Source organism: Culex pipiens, chromosome 3, assembly GCF_016801865.2.
Source record: "Culex pipiens pallens isolate TS chromosome 3, TS_CPP_V2, whole genome shotgun sequence".
In the NCBI taxonomy this organism is placed as follows: domain Eukaryota; kingdom Metazoa; phylum Arthropoda; class Insecta; order Diptera; family Culicidae; genus Culex; species Culex pipiens.
Window position 1 is genome coordinate 8515207 of NC_068939.1, and position 16932 is coordinate 8532138.

General features: G+C 36.3%; 1 protein-coding gene across 3 annotated transcripts in view; it reads left to right on the forward strand.

Moving 5' to 3' along the window:
* Positions 1-11217, forward strand: part of LOC120427373 (neurotrophin 1) — a 51986-nt gene extending 40769 nt beyond the window's left edge. For all 3 annotated transcript variants that reach the window (XM_052710450.1, XM_039592233.2, XM_039592234.2), the window contains exons 4-6: positions 2783-2923; positions 2986-3141; positions 9610-11217. In XM_052710450.1, coding sequence (XP_052566410.1) covers positions 2783-2923; positions 2986-3141; positions 9610-10813 — 1501 coding nt within the window. In that variant the 3' untranslated portion in view covers positions 10814-11217. The remainder of the gene's footprint in view (positions 1-2782; positions 2924-2985; positions 3142-9609) is intronic.
* Positions 11218-16932: the final 5715 nt, after the last annotated feature.

A 16932-nucleotide genomic window follows, 5' to 3' on the forward strand; every position in this document is an offset into this window, starting at 1 on the left:
CACGAATCCGAGGCCCGTTTTGCCTTCCTCACTGAGGTAAGGCTATAATCCTGCTCTAAAAATGAACTTTGTATAAAAACGTCGTAGACCCACCTTCATGTATACATATCGACTCAGAATCGAAAACAGAACAAATGTCTGTGTGTATGTGTGTGTGTATGTGTGTGTGTATGTGTGTGTGTATGTATGTATGTGACCAACAAACTAGCTCATGTTTCTCGGCACTGGCTGAACCGATTTGACCCGAACTTGTTGCATTCGACTTGGTTTAGGGTCCCATAGATCGAGTTTTATACAGATTGAAGTTTCGATAAGTAGTTCAAAAGTTATGTATAAAAATGTGTTTTCACATATATTTGGATCTCACTTAACTGTATGTAAACTATGTCCGGGTCCATCATCCAACCCATCGTTGGTTAGGTTATCAAAAGACCTTTCCAACGAGTCCAAAACATTGAAGATCTGGCAACCCTGTCTCGAGATATGGCCACTTAAGTGATATTGATGTACTTTTTTGAAGCCGGAACTTACCTAAATGTATGTAAACAATGTCCGGATCCACCATCCGACCTATAGTTGGTTAACTTATTAAATGACCTTTCCAATAAGTCCCAAAGATTGAAGATCTGGCAACCCTGTATCGAGATATGGCCGTTTAAGTGATATGATGTACTTTTTTGAAGCCGGATCTCACTTAAATGTATGTAAACTATGTCCAGATCCATCATCCGATCCATTGTTGGTTAGATTATCATAACACCTTTCCAACGAGTCTAAAACATTGAAGATCTGGCAACCCTGTCTCGAGATATGGCCACTTAAGTGATATCGATGTACTTTTTGGAAGCCGGATCTAAAAAATAGATGAAACTTGTGTACAGCCATTGTTGTGAGGAAGGCTCCAACCACATAGGTGGATTAAGTTAGTTTTTTAATATCTCGTGACGGAGGGGCGGTTCGACCCCTTTCATTTTTGAACATGCGAAAAAAGAGGTGTTTTTCAATAAATTGCAGCCTGAAACGGTGATGAGATAGAAATTTGGTGTCAAAGAGACTTTTATGTAAAATTAGACGCCCGATTTGATGGCGTACTCAGAATTCCGAAAAAACGTATTTTTCATCGAAAAAAACTCTAAAAAAGTTTTAAAAATTCTCCCATTTTCCGTTACTTGACTGTAAAAAATCTTGGAACATGTCATTTTATGGGAAATTTAATGTTCTTTTTGAGTCTACATTGACCCAGAAGGGTCATTTTTTCATTTAGAACACATTTTTTCATTTTAAAATTTCGTGTTTTTTCTAACTTTGCAGGGTTATTTTTTAAAGTGTAACAATGTTCTACAAAAATGACGCGACAGACAATTACAAAAATTAAAAAAGTTACTTTTTGCGTTTCTTTTTGTTTCGTCGTTCGTGTCTGTCGCGGGTGACCATGAACGGCCATGATCGATGACGACCAACTTTTTCAAAACTTTTTTTTCGTAAAATCGCGATAACTCGTGATGTTTATAAGCAAACCCCTTATGTTTATATATCAAATTTTTTGTATTGCTCTACAACTTTGTACAACATTGTTACACTCTAAAAAATAACATTGCAAAGTTAGAAAAAACACGAAATTTTAAAATGAAAAAACACGAAATTTTAAAATTTTTGTTCTAGATGAACAAATGACCCTTCTAGGTCAATGTAGATTCGAAAAGTACATTAAATTTCCCATAAAATGACATGTTCCAAAAAATTTTACAGTCGAGTAACGGAAAATGGGAGAATTTTTAAAACTTTTTTAGTGTTTTTTTTCGGTGAAAAATAGTTTTTTTTTTAATTCTGAGTACGCCATCAAATCGGGCGTCTAATTTTACATAAAAGTCTCTCTGACACCAAATTTCTATCTCATCACCGTTTCAGGCTGCAAATTATTGAAAAACACCTCTTTTTTCGCATGTTCAAAAATGGAAGGGGTCGTACCGCCCCTCCGTCACGAGATATCAAAAAACGGACCTCGGATTCGTGATCAGGAACAAAAGTTACCCCTTAGGACAAAGTTTCACGCAAATCGAAGAGGGGTCGGGGCTGCTGTGTGAGTTGGCGGAGAATTACCCCTATAGAAAATTTACCTAACTGTTCAAATATGTTAGCAGAATACAAATATCAACATTCTACACTAACACCAATAATGGAACATTAATACCAAGAACAACACCATCTGCATCACGCAATCAGCACCCAATCCCCCATAAGTGAATCGAATTGCTACATTACTCAACAACATCTCGCATGATCGATTCACCGATTTTTCACTGGGGGGTTGGTACAATCGAACTAACCACCACTAGCATCCTCCAAAATCTTCACTGAATAGTTCCATTATTTCGTCTGTACTCATTGTAACTTCAGCTGTGAGGTACACTGCTCCGAAAAGGGGGCTTTCCAATCGATTTTCCCCGGTTATGCTCGTAATGCTCAGCTGTCAATGAAGATGATGATTGTAATGCTTCTCACGTGAAAATGTGCTTTCTGTTCGAAGACGCGTTACGCGTCATGTGTGTTACAAGGCGGTGCAAATCTTTGCAATGAGTATTGCTTTGTGCACCAGTTTCACGCTGCTGCTGATGATGATGCGTCATAGCGATGCACGTGGAAAACCTCACCGAAGATGATGCGCGATGGGAAAAGGGCTAATTAGTTTAAATCGTGCGTCAGTGGGAAAATGCAATAACAGCCGGAAGTTGGTTGTGAAACTTGATGTGTGATTTAATCCTTTCCATTTTTAATTTCCCAGGTCAAGAATCATGAACAGTATCACGCGGCACAAGTCGGCCATGGGCGCCCTGCTGGCGGAATACATCGACAAGAGCAACGAGTTCGACAAAAATGCGTTCGAGCCGGAAGAGATCGACGGGGACATCAACACCAAGCTGAGGTTTGTCGGAATTGAAGAGATCCAAAGAAACACATTCCCTAACCATCAAATCCGCTTTTTAGGAAACGCTCGGACGACCCCAGCAAAACCGGCGGCGGCATGTGCCCCAGCATCATCCGGTACGCCCGGCCCCAGAAGGCGCGGTCGGCCACCGGCGAGTGGAAGTACATCGTCAACACCGGAGAGCACACGCAAACGCTGCGGCTGGAGAAGTGCACGTGAGTTGCCGTTTGCCGTTGTTCACGTTTTTTCGTTGTTGTTTGAATGAATTAAGGGGGTTGGAACATCGAGCAAACATGCGTTTCGTAGGCATAGTACTGTTCGGGGTGAATTGTGTGTTGTGTGTGGTCATGTTTAGCGAGGGTTGAACTTTACAAGTACAAGTTTTGAGTGACAGTTGATTGGGTGAGATAATTGGGGGGCCTTAACAATTCAGTGTGCTTTTGGAGTACAAAAAAAAACATGTCGGAACAAAATGGTTCGATAGCTTTTGTAACAAGTGTTGAACTTTCACCAATTTGATGGCATCATTAGGCAAAACATCTTCACGAAGTTGTTCCGGAAATATGTTTGTTACATGGATTTGTATGCTTGCCCATCTAGTTGCCCGCTAGGTATTTGCCAGTAGGGGTAAACATTTTGATAGAAAACTGCTTTAAAAAAATAAAAAATTAAATGCTTAGAATGGAGAATGAAATTAAAATCAAAATTTAAATCAAAGTATATGTCTTTAGGGCTCATTTAGAATTTTTAATAACTCATAAAAATTTTGAGGCGTTGATTATGGAAAAATAGCTTTTTCAACAGCTCATTTCAAAAGGAGTGTTTAGTTCATGCCTGCCAAACCAACATGGTTCAATTTTTCTTTTTTTTATAATTGCATTGATGGAATAATTTCTCAGCTAACCAGTGAGCTTAACTTCGATGATAGTTTGAAAAAGTATCAAATCAATTTTATCTTTTAACTCTTCAAACATAAGCAAACATATTTGGCCAAACTTTTGTCAAAGTTATTTTACTGGTCATCTGTGGAACGATATCTTAAAATAAAAATATGAAACAAAGACATTTGTTATTTTGACGACCAAAACGTTAAAATTGAGCCAAAAAGGTTGGTCAGAACTAAATTAGCTAATGTGTCGCAAGTTTTAATTTTTCTTTTTATTGCCTTTGGACCTAATTGAATGATTAGAAACAGTTTTAGCCTGCTTTTTATCTATGAACTAAAAAAACACAATGAGATTTGGAACCTTATTTTCCCAGAAATCAAGCCATTTTTTCAATCTTTTTTTTTTAATTTTCGTTAAGAATGTACCTTTTAAGAGCGAGTCCACGAGCAAAGCATACCCTTCTCGCATCAACCTCACAAATCTGCCTTAAATTTTCAGGGGTTGTTTGTACATATAATACTAGCATCTGGTCAAAATATGAGCACTCTAGGTCAAAGGGAAGTGGGGCAAATCGGGACACAATGTTTGAAGGTTCAAAAACGTCAAAAATCTTAAATAAGGCTAAAACTTAGGCAAAATTCAATTTAATTTCAAAATTCAAAATGCATCTGAAAGGACTTGAAAAATGCAACAAAATGCAGAGTAGAGCATCCCAATTGGTTAAATTTAAAGGGAATTATTGGCATTTTAGTGAAAAAATAGCATAATTTTCAAACTCAAATAAAAAAGTGCTCCATCCAGATATCAACTCGGTTCGACCTGCACCTTGTAGGGGACATTTGGGACTACCATCTGAGACTGAGAACGCTTTGGGTAAAGCAGTTTAACATATTAAATTGATACTTTTACTTTTAGTGAATTTTTTGGTTGTAAATTTTTGCTCGGTGATAATTTTATCATATTCGTGTTCCTGAGACAATTTCACAATAGAAACATGCATGAAAATGTATATTTTCATCTTTTTTACTGCCCCTGATCGCATAAATGTCCCATATGCATTTTCATCGATTTCGAGTTATTGTACAGTTTAGTTCAAAATCGTGTGCTCTTTCGAAAGAGCCTATAACATCCAGCACTTTGTTCTAGAAATCAAGAGGAAATCCAGTTTTTTCGCAAAAATTTAACACGTAGCCTTATGTATGGGACAAATTTCAAATGCGTTTTTCTCAGCTTGCTGTTTTTGCATATGGGACATTTATGCGAACATGGGCAGTTTAGCCCTTTAAAAAATAAAAGTTAAAAAAAATCTTCGATTCACATTTATTGAAAATCAAGTTCGTTTCTAAGGATACTAGATGACACCAGCAAAAGCAGCTTCTTAATTTTTTTTAACTTTCATTTTTTAAAGGGTTAAAATACATTTTGGCCAGATGCTAGTTTTATATGTACAAACAACCCCTGAAAATTTCAGGCAGATTGGTGAGGTTCAAACGACATCCCATACAAAGGGGTATGCCCTGCTCGAGAACTCGCTCTTAAATTTTCAGGGATTGTTTGTACATATAAAACTGACATCTGGCAAAAATATGAGCAATCTAGATCAAAAGAAAGTGGGGCAAATCGGGACACAAAGTTTGAAGGTTCAAAAACGTCAAAAATCTTAAAAATGCTTTTTATCTTTGAACTTAAGAGCGAGTTTTTCACTGATGTGAAACAGGTCGTATCGAGGTGCTCCGATTTGGATGAAACTTTCAGGGTTTGTTTGTCTATACATGAGATGAACTCATGCCAAATATGAGCCCTCTACGACAAAGGGAAGTGGGGTAAAACGGGCATTGAAGTTTGAGGTCCAAAAAACATGAAAAATCTTAAAATTGCTCGCATTTCCTTAAAACTTCATCAATTCCAACTCTCTTAGATGCATTCGAATGGTCTTTTGAAGCCCTTCAAAATGTGCTATAGACATCCAGGATTGGTTTGACTTTTTCTCATAGCTTTTGCAAATTACTGTTAAAAATGGATTTTTTTAAAACCTTAATAACTTTTCCCAACAGCCTCCAACACCCATACTCCCATAGGTCAAAAGTTAGGGAATTTTATGGACTATAAGCCTACGGTATTAACTTTTTGGCCAATCGCAGTTTTTCTCATAGTTTGACGATTTTTCTAGAACAAACATTTTACAACGTTAGTTTTTGCCCTGTAGGCCGCCATAGCGGCAATTTTTGGTCTCAATTTTGTCATATTCGGAATCCTCGGACAATTTCACGTAAGTTAGAAGTATTGGAGTTGTAAATTTGATTGGAAAAATTGCCGTTTAGAATGAATTAAAATATTTTTTAACAATTTGTTGGATTGGGGGTAAAACAGGTTTTCGCCTACTTGATACAGCATTTGACGTATTGGTCATAGGGTTAATAAGATCTTTTTCTTTTTTCAAAAATGTTTTATTTAATTATTTTTAAAAGAAAAATTACAACTCCAATACTTCTAACTAACGTGAAATGGTCCGAGGATTCCGAATATGACAAAATTGAGACCAAAAAGTGCCGTCCTCTCGGTCTACAGGGCAAAAACTAACGTTGTAAAATGTTTGTTCTAGAAAAACCGTAAAACTATGAGAAAAACTGCAATTGGCCAAAAAGTTAGTACCGTAGGCTTATAGTCCATGAAATTCCCTAACTTTTGACCTATGGGAGTATGGGTGTTGGAGGCTGTTGGGAAAAGTTATTAAGGTTTTAAAAAAATCCATTTTTAACAGTAATTTGCAAAAGCTATGAGAAAAAGTCAAACCAATCCTGGATGTCTATAGCACATTTTGAAGGGCTTCAAAAGACCATTCGAATGCATCTAAGAGAGTTGGATTGATGAAGTTTTACGGAAATGCGAGCAATTTTAAGATTTTTCATGTTTTTTGGACCTCAAACTTCAATGCCCGTTTTACCCCACTTCCCTTTGTCGTAGAGAGCTCATATTTGGCATGAGTTCATCTCATGTATAGACAAACAAACCCTGAAAGTTTCATCCAAATCGGAGCACCTCGATACGACTTCTAGAACAAACCGAGCAGAATCTACAAATACTGCCTCTTAAAAAAATACATTGAGGTTTAAAACCTTACATTCCCATTTTTTAAAGTCTATTTTTGGGATTTTTGTGAATGAACCTTTTGAATACATTTTCTTTGACCAAAAACTATTTCTGAATCAATAGTTCGCCCATATAATGATCACAATGCAATCATTTAATACTATAGTTTCAAAATTAAAATGTACTGGATGGATTTGGATGCTCCAAGTTGCAAAGTATTTTGTCCACTATTTCCATCTAAAAAGTGTTTTCCAATTGGGCAAAATGATTTTGGACCGAATCGTTTTAAAATACGGATCAGTTCCCATTTGCTACTTTTTATTAAAAAAGTTACAAGTAAATATACAGGCCTCGGAAAAAAATTCACTTCGGATAATCAAAACTTCGGATAATCGAGGCTTTAGATTATCAAGTCTGGACTGTCTTTAAGCAATTGCTTTTGACAGTCTTTGTTGATAAAAATATTCGTCAAACTTTCAGGATAATGTAGGCTTAGTTCCAACTCAGTGTTGAGCTTTTATGTAGTTAAATATGTTTGCAATTTTTCAGTTCAATATTTGTTCAAATTAATGTCAGGTCTCTGAAGAGGGCAATTTGGTGTGTTCAACACAGTTTCAGGTAATTTAAAAAATAATAGTAACACTGATAATATTGCCAATTTTCATATCAATTTCATTCCATTATGATGAAAATGTTATTTTTAAATCTTAAAATTTTCCATAATTAAAATGATGATATTTATCATTTATTTAAATACAAATGGAATTTCAATTGAATGCCAAAAAAAAATTTTCTTAAAAAAATACATAAATGTATAGAAATCTAAACTATCTCGAACGTAAAATTCTAAGAATAAGACAATTTTTTATTAATTCTCTTTAAACATGGGAATAGAATCTAGGATTGTCAGTGACCAAGAAAAAACAAATATGCTTTAGAAAGTTAGTAGAAAATAAACTTATTATTTCCAAAATATTATTTTTTTTGCATAATATGCATAATATTGGTCAAAAAACTTATCAACTTTAAACTCCATACGCAATCAAGTGTCCAATCAAACTTCCTACTATTTATAAAATCAATCTTTTTAAAAGTGCTTCTAGGGAGTTCTGATCCCTTCATGTTTCAGTGACTGACACAGTTCACATTTCATTCCTAAATTGTGCCTTATATTTATAGGATCAAAAATTTGAACGAAAAAGAATCATTTTGCTGGAGATTTTTTTATAAATTTTCAGAGAAGTCAAGTCACATATTTTTTTGACTAATTCAGAACAGCCTAACATATAGAAACGAAAACGAAACTATTGGCACTACGCCCCCCGGGGCATGGCCTTCCTCTAACGTGGGATTTCTGCTCCAGCGCCTCTGACGAGACAGGAGAAACCGGGACCGACGTTTTACTTCACCATCCGATAGAAGCTCAGTGGATAAGGCGGGAATCGAACCCGCGTCTCATAGCATCATCGGGATCGGCAGCCGAAGCCGCTACCCCTGCGCCACGAGACCCACAACCTAACATATAGCTAAATATTTAATGCAATAGTAATGCATTAATAGATACACATTTGAGATTAAAATTTCAAAAGAAATTTCTTATAAAAATATTGATGGGACTATGAGTACTAGGGTGGCTTGAGATGGTGGATATTTAAAAACATGTTTTTCGGTTACTTTTGGGCCCCTTCTACCCTACCCACTACCCACAATTTGGGAGCGATTGGTTACGTCAACACTTTGCGCATTGCATTTTGAAGGAAATTTGAATGGAAATACCTTAAATTTTACATTTTGATTTTCATCATTTTTATTTTCCACTATTTTTTTTTAAACCAACACAGGTGCGTTTAATTTGAGAAATTATGCTAAAACATTCTCGTAGAAAACAGGGTGCTATCACAGCGTGTTCAAAACTGGTCTAAACATGATTTTTGAGCATAACACATTTTTTAAAGTAGTTCAAACCATAAATCAATATTGGACATTTGCAACCTGCAGAGTTCTTCATTTTTATTTAGAAAAAAACTTGAAAATATGTTCATCTGGTCTATGATCATTTTTAGCCGAGCTCCTGTGGTCTAATGGTTACAGGTTTCGCTTTACGAGCGGAAGATCGTGGTTTCAAACCCACATGGCTTGGCACATCCTTTCCCCTGTACTCTTCACATGTATAAGGACCAACTGTTCTCTGTATAATTGCCCTACAGAGCTCCACGGCCCGATCGCAAAAAGTGCTTTGAAGGGACGAGTTTTCCAGAAACCAGAACTTAAGGGCTAGCTGGGTATAAGTAAACGTAAAATGTGCACTTCGGTTCTAGCGATACATTTGGACAGTACAGAGTGGAAAAGGCAGAGCCAAAGAGGATTGAAAAAACATTCAAACCTCTTCGGCGGCGAAGTTACGGCAGTGGATCGCTCGACACACTCGCTCAACAATAGCGTGTGTACGTGTCCCATCTGCCTAATAACAGAAGAAGCCTTTGTGATTCTATAAATAGAATTGCAAGTCCGCAATAGATCTAATTCCTGGTCGCAGTGGATAGTGGCATCAAACAAAAAAAAAAAAAAAATATCATTTTTAATATTTTGCAATAATTTGCCAATTTATTCAAACTTTGCCTCAAATGAAGTTATTTTTCATTCAAGCGTTATACTCAATTTTTTTAAACATAAAATAAATCTCAAAACTATTTTTTTCTCCCACAGAACTCCCCAGGACAGCTGCACCTACCTGACGGACAACTTCCGGTCGCGTTGCGTCCAGATCTACAACTATCACCGACTGCTCAGCTGGGACACGGCTCGGGGTCTTCACGTGGACATTTTCAAGGTGCCAACGTGCTGTTCGTGCCACATCGACGGCTACCGGGAGGTGTTCCCACCGTTCAACGGCCACAACGATTACGAAGGCAAGAGTGACGCATCTTATGAAGATCCCACGATTTCCGCGAGTAATACACACGTGAGGCACACGCAGTACAGCACGTTGAAGTTTGATCACCAGCACGATGGGCCGGAAAATGTGGACGAAAATATTGCCTACCAGTACTCGAACGGATTCCAGCGGTTGAAGCCGCAGCAAAAGTTCCAGGAAAATACCCACTTGATTCCACCGAATGGCCCACCGCAGGCACATCTGCCGAAGAACCGATTTGAGAGGCCAAAGTTCGGACTTCCGAAGAAGACAAATCTGCCAAACTACATGACCTCGCCAGTGCTGGATTCGTATCTGAGCCCACCTCCAAATGATGTCAGCTTCCACGTGCCATTCAAACGGGGACCCCACTTCACCAACGACAACTCGCTCAAGAGGACAGCCCAGGTTCAACCTTCGCCCAACCGACAGAACCGACTCCCCATCCGCAAGCAGATCAACGTTGACCAGAACATCGCCGAGACAGACATCCGGATCAACCAGGTCCAGGTGATGCCCCCGCCCAAACAGGACCGACTCCCTCCAACGCAAGCCACCGAGAAACTCCGCAAACGGTACACAACTCCCCCCACGACGACCTCCACCAACAACAACAACAAGAAAGAAAAGATCCCCAACTACCGGATACCACAACTCCACCAGCAACAGTCAAGTTCGGCGACAGGAACCGTCAAAACGCCGCCCTTTCTACCGCCAATTTCGTCCACGGTAACGTCCACGACGCCCGCGGCCTCGACCAACGGCCACCAGCGGATCAACTACAACTACCATCCGATCATCGACTTCTTCGGCGAGCCGGAGGTCATCCCCGACCTGGACCCATCCGAGCCGATCGACCGCATCGGGACGTCCCTCATCAATTCCGGAGGTGGCTCCGGCAGTCACTCTTCGACGTCCCTCAACAGTTGGAAGCCCGTCCTGCACCACCAGCAGTCACAGCAGCAGCAGCAGCGACCAATGAGGATACCGGTCTGAAGTCACTCACCCCAAGCGCTCAAAAGTGAGTGGGAACAAAAAGCTCAAGCCCCAGTGAAACATTTCTTGCTCAGTTCAGCTAAAAGCTTTCGCGGCTCTCTCAGCAGCAGCTCTCTTCTCAGATGCAGCCTGAAGTTATACTCCTTGTACAATATTTATTGAGAGGGAACCCTACCTTTTTGCTTTTGAAAAAAATATGGGTTCAACTTTTATCTTCTCCCACAATCCCCTGTCTTCGAAAGCTTCTTCTTTTAGTTTGTTAAGGCCCCAAAACTAGTGTTACGTTAAATTTTAATGTTATTTATGAACTAAACTAATTGATAACGAAATGACAATCAACGAAAAGCCGGTTTTGCTTTGTTTTTGTGACAGGTGAATAAAAATCGCTGTGATTCTAAAATATATGAGTGTCGTTTTCAGATTTATTTATAACAATCCGAAATCCATGAATGTTGAGGTTTAACTACAAATTAGGACTTTTTTTTGCTTATTGTTCCCCCTGTAAAGGTTTTCTAATTTCATGAATTGTGGGAAAACAACTATCTTTTAACATTTTGTAACACAATTTTCAATCGATATTTTAAAACATTGGAATAATGTTTTGCTTTTCACAAACTATTCAGTTTTCATTGTTCTGTAATAAAAAAAACGAAGTTGACTTTATAGCTGTCGGCCACCATTGCTATTACCAACCACTATTGTCTTCCTTTTTATCTACAAGGACTTCGCCGCCCTGGGCTCCTAAGTGTATGAAAGTATGGCACGGAGCGACGGCGCCGAATACCTATATTTACACAAAGAATTTTAGAGCGCCCGCCGCGGGATTCGAACCGGCAACCTCTGGATTGTGAGTCCAGTGCGCGGTCCGATTGATCCACACGGGCGGGCGTTCTGTAATAAGTATGTTTAATTTTGTAGGTTTGAAATTTGGCCACAACTCAATCTGTTTCAAGGATGGATTTTAACCATCAAAGGCCTGAAAGCTGTACAGTCCAGATTCGATTATCCGAAGTTTCGATTATCCGGAGTTCAATGATCCGAAGGTTTAAATGGGAGTTTTATAATCGAATCACGGGAAGATTTTTTGTCATAATTTTATTTTCTTACTTTAAACATCAAAATCGAGTTTTGCGACCCCACATTAATCAAATTTGAATAATTAGTTATTTGATTGCCGTTTAAATTGACCAAAGCATTTTTTTATTATTTCATCATCGGTTTTTTGGTCGCCATTTTAGAGTAGGTGTCGATGCGAAATTTTTCCGAGGCCTTCGGATAATCGAGTGCGGACTGTAATGTCATCGATGACCAAAAAATGAAAATTTCCAAAACTAGCTTATAATTTTCGTATGGTCGTAAAAATCTTTTTCTCATCATTGACTAAAATATATTTTTTTGAAATTTCAGGCTTGAAAGGGTTAAAGGATGGAGATTGCAGTAAGAAGTAAGAATTAAGAAGTAAGAAGTAAGAAGTAAGAAGTAAGAAGTAAGAAGTAAGAAGTAAGAAGTAAGAAGTAAGAAGTAAGAAGTAAGAAGTAAGAAGTAAGAAGTAAGAAGTAAGAAGTAAGAAGTAAGAAGTAAGAAGTAAGAAGTAAGAAGTAAGAAGTAAGAAGTAAGAAGTAAGAAGTAAGAAGTAAGAAGTAAGAAGTAAGAAGTAAGAAGTAAGAAGTAAGAAGTAAGAAGTAAGAAGTAAGAAGTAAGAAGTAAGAAGTAAGAAGTAAGAAGTAAGAAGTAAGAAGTAAGAAGTAAGAAGTAAGAAGTAAGAAGTAAGAAGTAAGAAGTAAGAAGTAAGAAGTAAGAAGTAAGAAGTAAGAAGTAAGAAGTAAGAAGTAAGAAGTAAGAAGTAAGAAGTAAGAAGTAAGAAGTAAGAAGTAAGAAGTAAGAAGTAAGAAGTAAGAAGTAAGAAGTAAGAAGTAAGAAGTAAGAAGTAAGAAGTAAGAAGTAAGAAGTAAGAAGTAAGAAGTAAGAAGTAAGAAGTAAGAAGTAAGAAGTAAGAAGTAAGAAGTAAGAAGTAAGAAGTAAGAAGTAAGAAGTAAGAAGTAAGAAGTAAGAAGTAAGAAGTAAGAAGTAAGAAGTAAGAAGTAAGAAGTAGGAAGTAAGAAGTAAGAAGTAAGAAGTAAGAAGTAAGAAGTAAGAAGTAAGAAGTAAGAAGTAAGAAGTAAGAAGTAAGAAGTAAGAAGTAAGAAGTAAGAAGTAAGAAGTAAGAAGTAAGAAGTAAGAAGTGAGAAGTAAGATTGTTGTTGTAGTCTTGATGTTTGAATTGACTTCTGAAGTTTGCAGATTAGAGTCTGAAGTTCGAAGTTTGGCGTTTGAAGTTTGATGTTGTTGTGTTGTTGGCTTAAAGTTTCAATCAATATTTAAAGTTATAAGGTTGGATTATGAAGTTTGAAGTTAAAGTAATATCGATGTTTTATAATCCTGCTTTACAAAAGATGCCAAACAACAAATCAAATCATATTAAACTTCACCCCAAACCATAAACACCATTCTTCACTAATAACCGTGCATGTTCGAGTTCATCCAATTAATCAGCGCTGGAAACCTTCCGAAAAATGTTCAAGTGTACTTTTAATGACATGTTCTCGTTATAATACACATACACATTTCCACACACACGCCAAACGCCAATCCAAACCAACCAACCAGCAATGTCAAGAAGCCGACGCCACCACCGCAACAGAAGCAGTAGCAAAAAAGGCGAAAAAAGAGTAATAAAAACGAAAACCAAATTATTTGCAGAAAGCGATTCTCGTCGAGTGAGCAAGTTGGAACATCTTCATCGTTTTTCGCACATTTCGGTTTGGCGCCTACTAGCCAAATTTGCTCTTGGAAAGCAATCAAGATCACACGTTTTTGGCACCACTTTGCCAATTGAATTGAAGTTTTATTGATTTTTGGTCAATTAAATAAGTTAGACAAGTTTGGATGTTACCTCCTTCAGAAAAGATATATTTATTTGTATTAGTAGTTTTCATAAAAATCATAGAAATATTGCGTTTTTGAATAAGCTTCATTCAATTCAGTTTAAGGCATACTTTTTTCGTTTAAATTATACAATAGTAATTTTTGTGAAAATACGTAACAAATAAAATTATTACTAATGTATTTTGAGTACTCTAGGTCCTCGATGCTGTAAGTTGGACGAAAAGTACACTCGCAGAAAATCAGAGAAAATGATTTAAATTATTAAGAGGCAGTTTTTGTAGATTTTGTTCGGTATGTTCTTGGGGTCGTATCGAGGTACCCTGATTGAAAAAAATTTTCAACGTTTGTTTGTCTAGTTTTATGAATAAGGATGACTCATAAATTCAAAAAATTGGTTTTATATGTAATGTTAATAAAGCCATTCTCCTTCAAAATCGGTGACCAAAATAGCCATTTTGCGCCAAACAATTTTTTGAGCGATTTGGTGTCTTCAGCAAAGCTTCTGAGCTGAAGAAAATAGTAAGGATATAAAAAATCACTGAGTGAACCACATTTTGAAAATATTAAAATTGATTATTTTTTCTTTATTTACTTCAAAAAATTAACATTTATTTACTGAGCCAGTTCGGCCAAGTATTGAGGCAATTGATGTTTTACTAATAGTTTGTCAATAATGAAACCAAAAAACATCAGAAAATATTAAAAATATTTAATTATCATAAATATTGTAAATCTGACTAAAAGTTTCCTAGATAACGTCAAAAAGGCTAATTGGAAATCGTATTCCATTCTTTCAATTATTTGCTAGGCCAAATCTAAGAAATTTAGTGTTTGACTTTCAAATTCAAAAATGAATTTTACACAGAAATAAAAATCATGGTAATATTACATCTGGGAAGGGGTACATCTTTTATGTCAGAAAGAAGGTGTAATTTTACCTCTGGAAATGTGTAATTTTATCACTTTTCTGGTGTAATGTCACTTTTTCAGTCTAAATTGAGGTAAAAATACATCATAAAAGAGCTAATATTCAACCTTCCAAAATTACAGCTTCCAAACTTACATTATTTTTTTGTGTGTAGATAATTTTATAAGCCTTTTAAAAATATCAGAAGTGATATTTTACCTAGATTGTATTTTACCAAATTGTTTATAATTTAACTGTAAAATAAAATAAGTTTTGCACAAACATATAAATATGGGTCATTCCAGGTCAATTGAGTGCACTTTTGGACTCGACCTTCACCGATTTGGACCAAACTTTGAGGGAACGTATCGATATTTAACAGAAATTCCAAGTTTGGTACTGATTCGACCATCTTTCTATTTTTGGCATCGCCCTCTTTTTTTACGATCTTCTAAAAAACTTGTTTTTTCTTTTAATCATAACTTTGCAAATACTGAAGAAAAAGACTTTCTACAGGTTGACTTTATAGAAAATTGCCCAAGAAACTTGATAAAAATAAAATTATAACCCTTAAATGCCCACTAATATAATATTTTACCGTTTTAAGTGTTAAAATTCAGTTTTGACCAATTCCTTTTATTTTTATTTGTTTTATTTTATCACCATCGTGTTTCCCGGATAATTTTACATATTAATCAATGTAGTACTCAAACTAAAATGAACTATTGGCAAGATACAGCGATTTTACTGAAAAAAAGGTTGATTTTGAGCAGCACTCGGAAGTAAATTGGGTACTCTGTCCAATGAATTCAAATAAGTTTCACACATATAAAAAACGAACTATGCGGGATTCATCCTTTTTTTGTTGAAAAGTGCCCCATTTACTTCCGAGTGCTGCGCAAAATCAAATTTTTTCAGTAAAATCGTTGTATCTCGCCAATAGTTAATTTTACTTTGAGGTCTACATTGATAATTATGTAAAAATGTCCAGAGAACTCGATGGTGATAAAATAAAACAAACAAAAATATAAGGAATTAGTAAAAATTGAATTCTAATACTTAAAATATAGTATAAGTTGGCATTTAATGGTTAAATTTTTTTTTTATCGAATTCCTTGGACAATTTTATATAAAATGCAACCTGTAGAAAGTCTTTTGCTCAAAAAGTTGCAAAGTTATGATTAAAGGGAAAAAAAAGTTTTTTAAAAGCCAAAAATGGAGAGATGGTCCAATCAGCACCAAACTTGGAATTTCTTTTAACTATCGATAGATGAACGTTCATCTAGTCCAAATTGGTGAAGTTTTATAGAGTGTGGGTTTAAGATGCCTGATAAAAGTTAGTCTTACAAATTTCTCTCTGCTTCGTTGCTTGAACTTTTTTAAATTTTAAATCTTAAGTGACTTATAAGAGCAGAGCAAAAGAGAAAACATTGTCTATAAGAATAACGGTCAAAGTGGGAGAAGATAATTAAAATTCGATTGAAGATTTTTATTAAGTTGACCTGTTTTTTACTGCTTTTCAAATAGTTTTTTTTTTTAATTTTTCAAATGCATTAATTTAACTTAAGTAGTAATTAACAATTAATGCAATTCAGGGTTTTGTTTGCTATATTTTTTCTGAACAGAACAGAAGACAGCAAATCGATCAGAAAATTCCTTCCCAAAATAATGATTTTCGAATGCCTAATCGATATCAAACTTGAAATTTGAGATCTGTTTTTTCATACCCTGTGCTTGACGAAAAAATTACCATATTAACCTACATCTTAGTTGATCACTCCAAATCGATCCTTCTCAACATTTGAAGTTCACGTACTATAATTATATGGACAGAAATGGTTGTTTTTGCGTATAATTGCTCAGTAGCATCTTCAGCAGACCTTCCCCAACTGCGGCTAACAAATGGTTTTAAAGTCAAAAATTGATGGCTTTAAAGTCAGCGCGCGCTGGCCAAATTTTCGCCCACCAGTGATGGACCACTAATTGTGTATCAATACTAGTTTTCATAGCTTGCTCTTTCCTCTCTCTGCTGCTGCAGCACGCATTGATTTTCTCACCTCATTTTTTGCCTCAACGTTTTTTTTTTCGTTGTTCATTCATCAATCGATCCATTCAAAGCACTCGCGGGGGGTGATGCGAACTTCGATTGATTGAGGTGAAGTGCGCGTGTTTTCGGTGGGGTGGTCTGGCCAAAACTTACGCAAGCAATTTGCTTCAATTTCAATAGGCGGCCTTTACAGAGGATTCTGTTTGAATTGCAACAGAAAAATATGAAAAATTGTGCCAT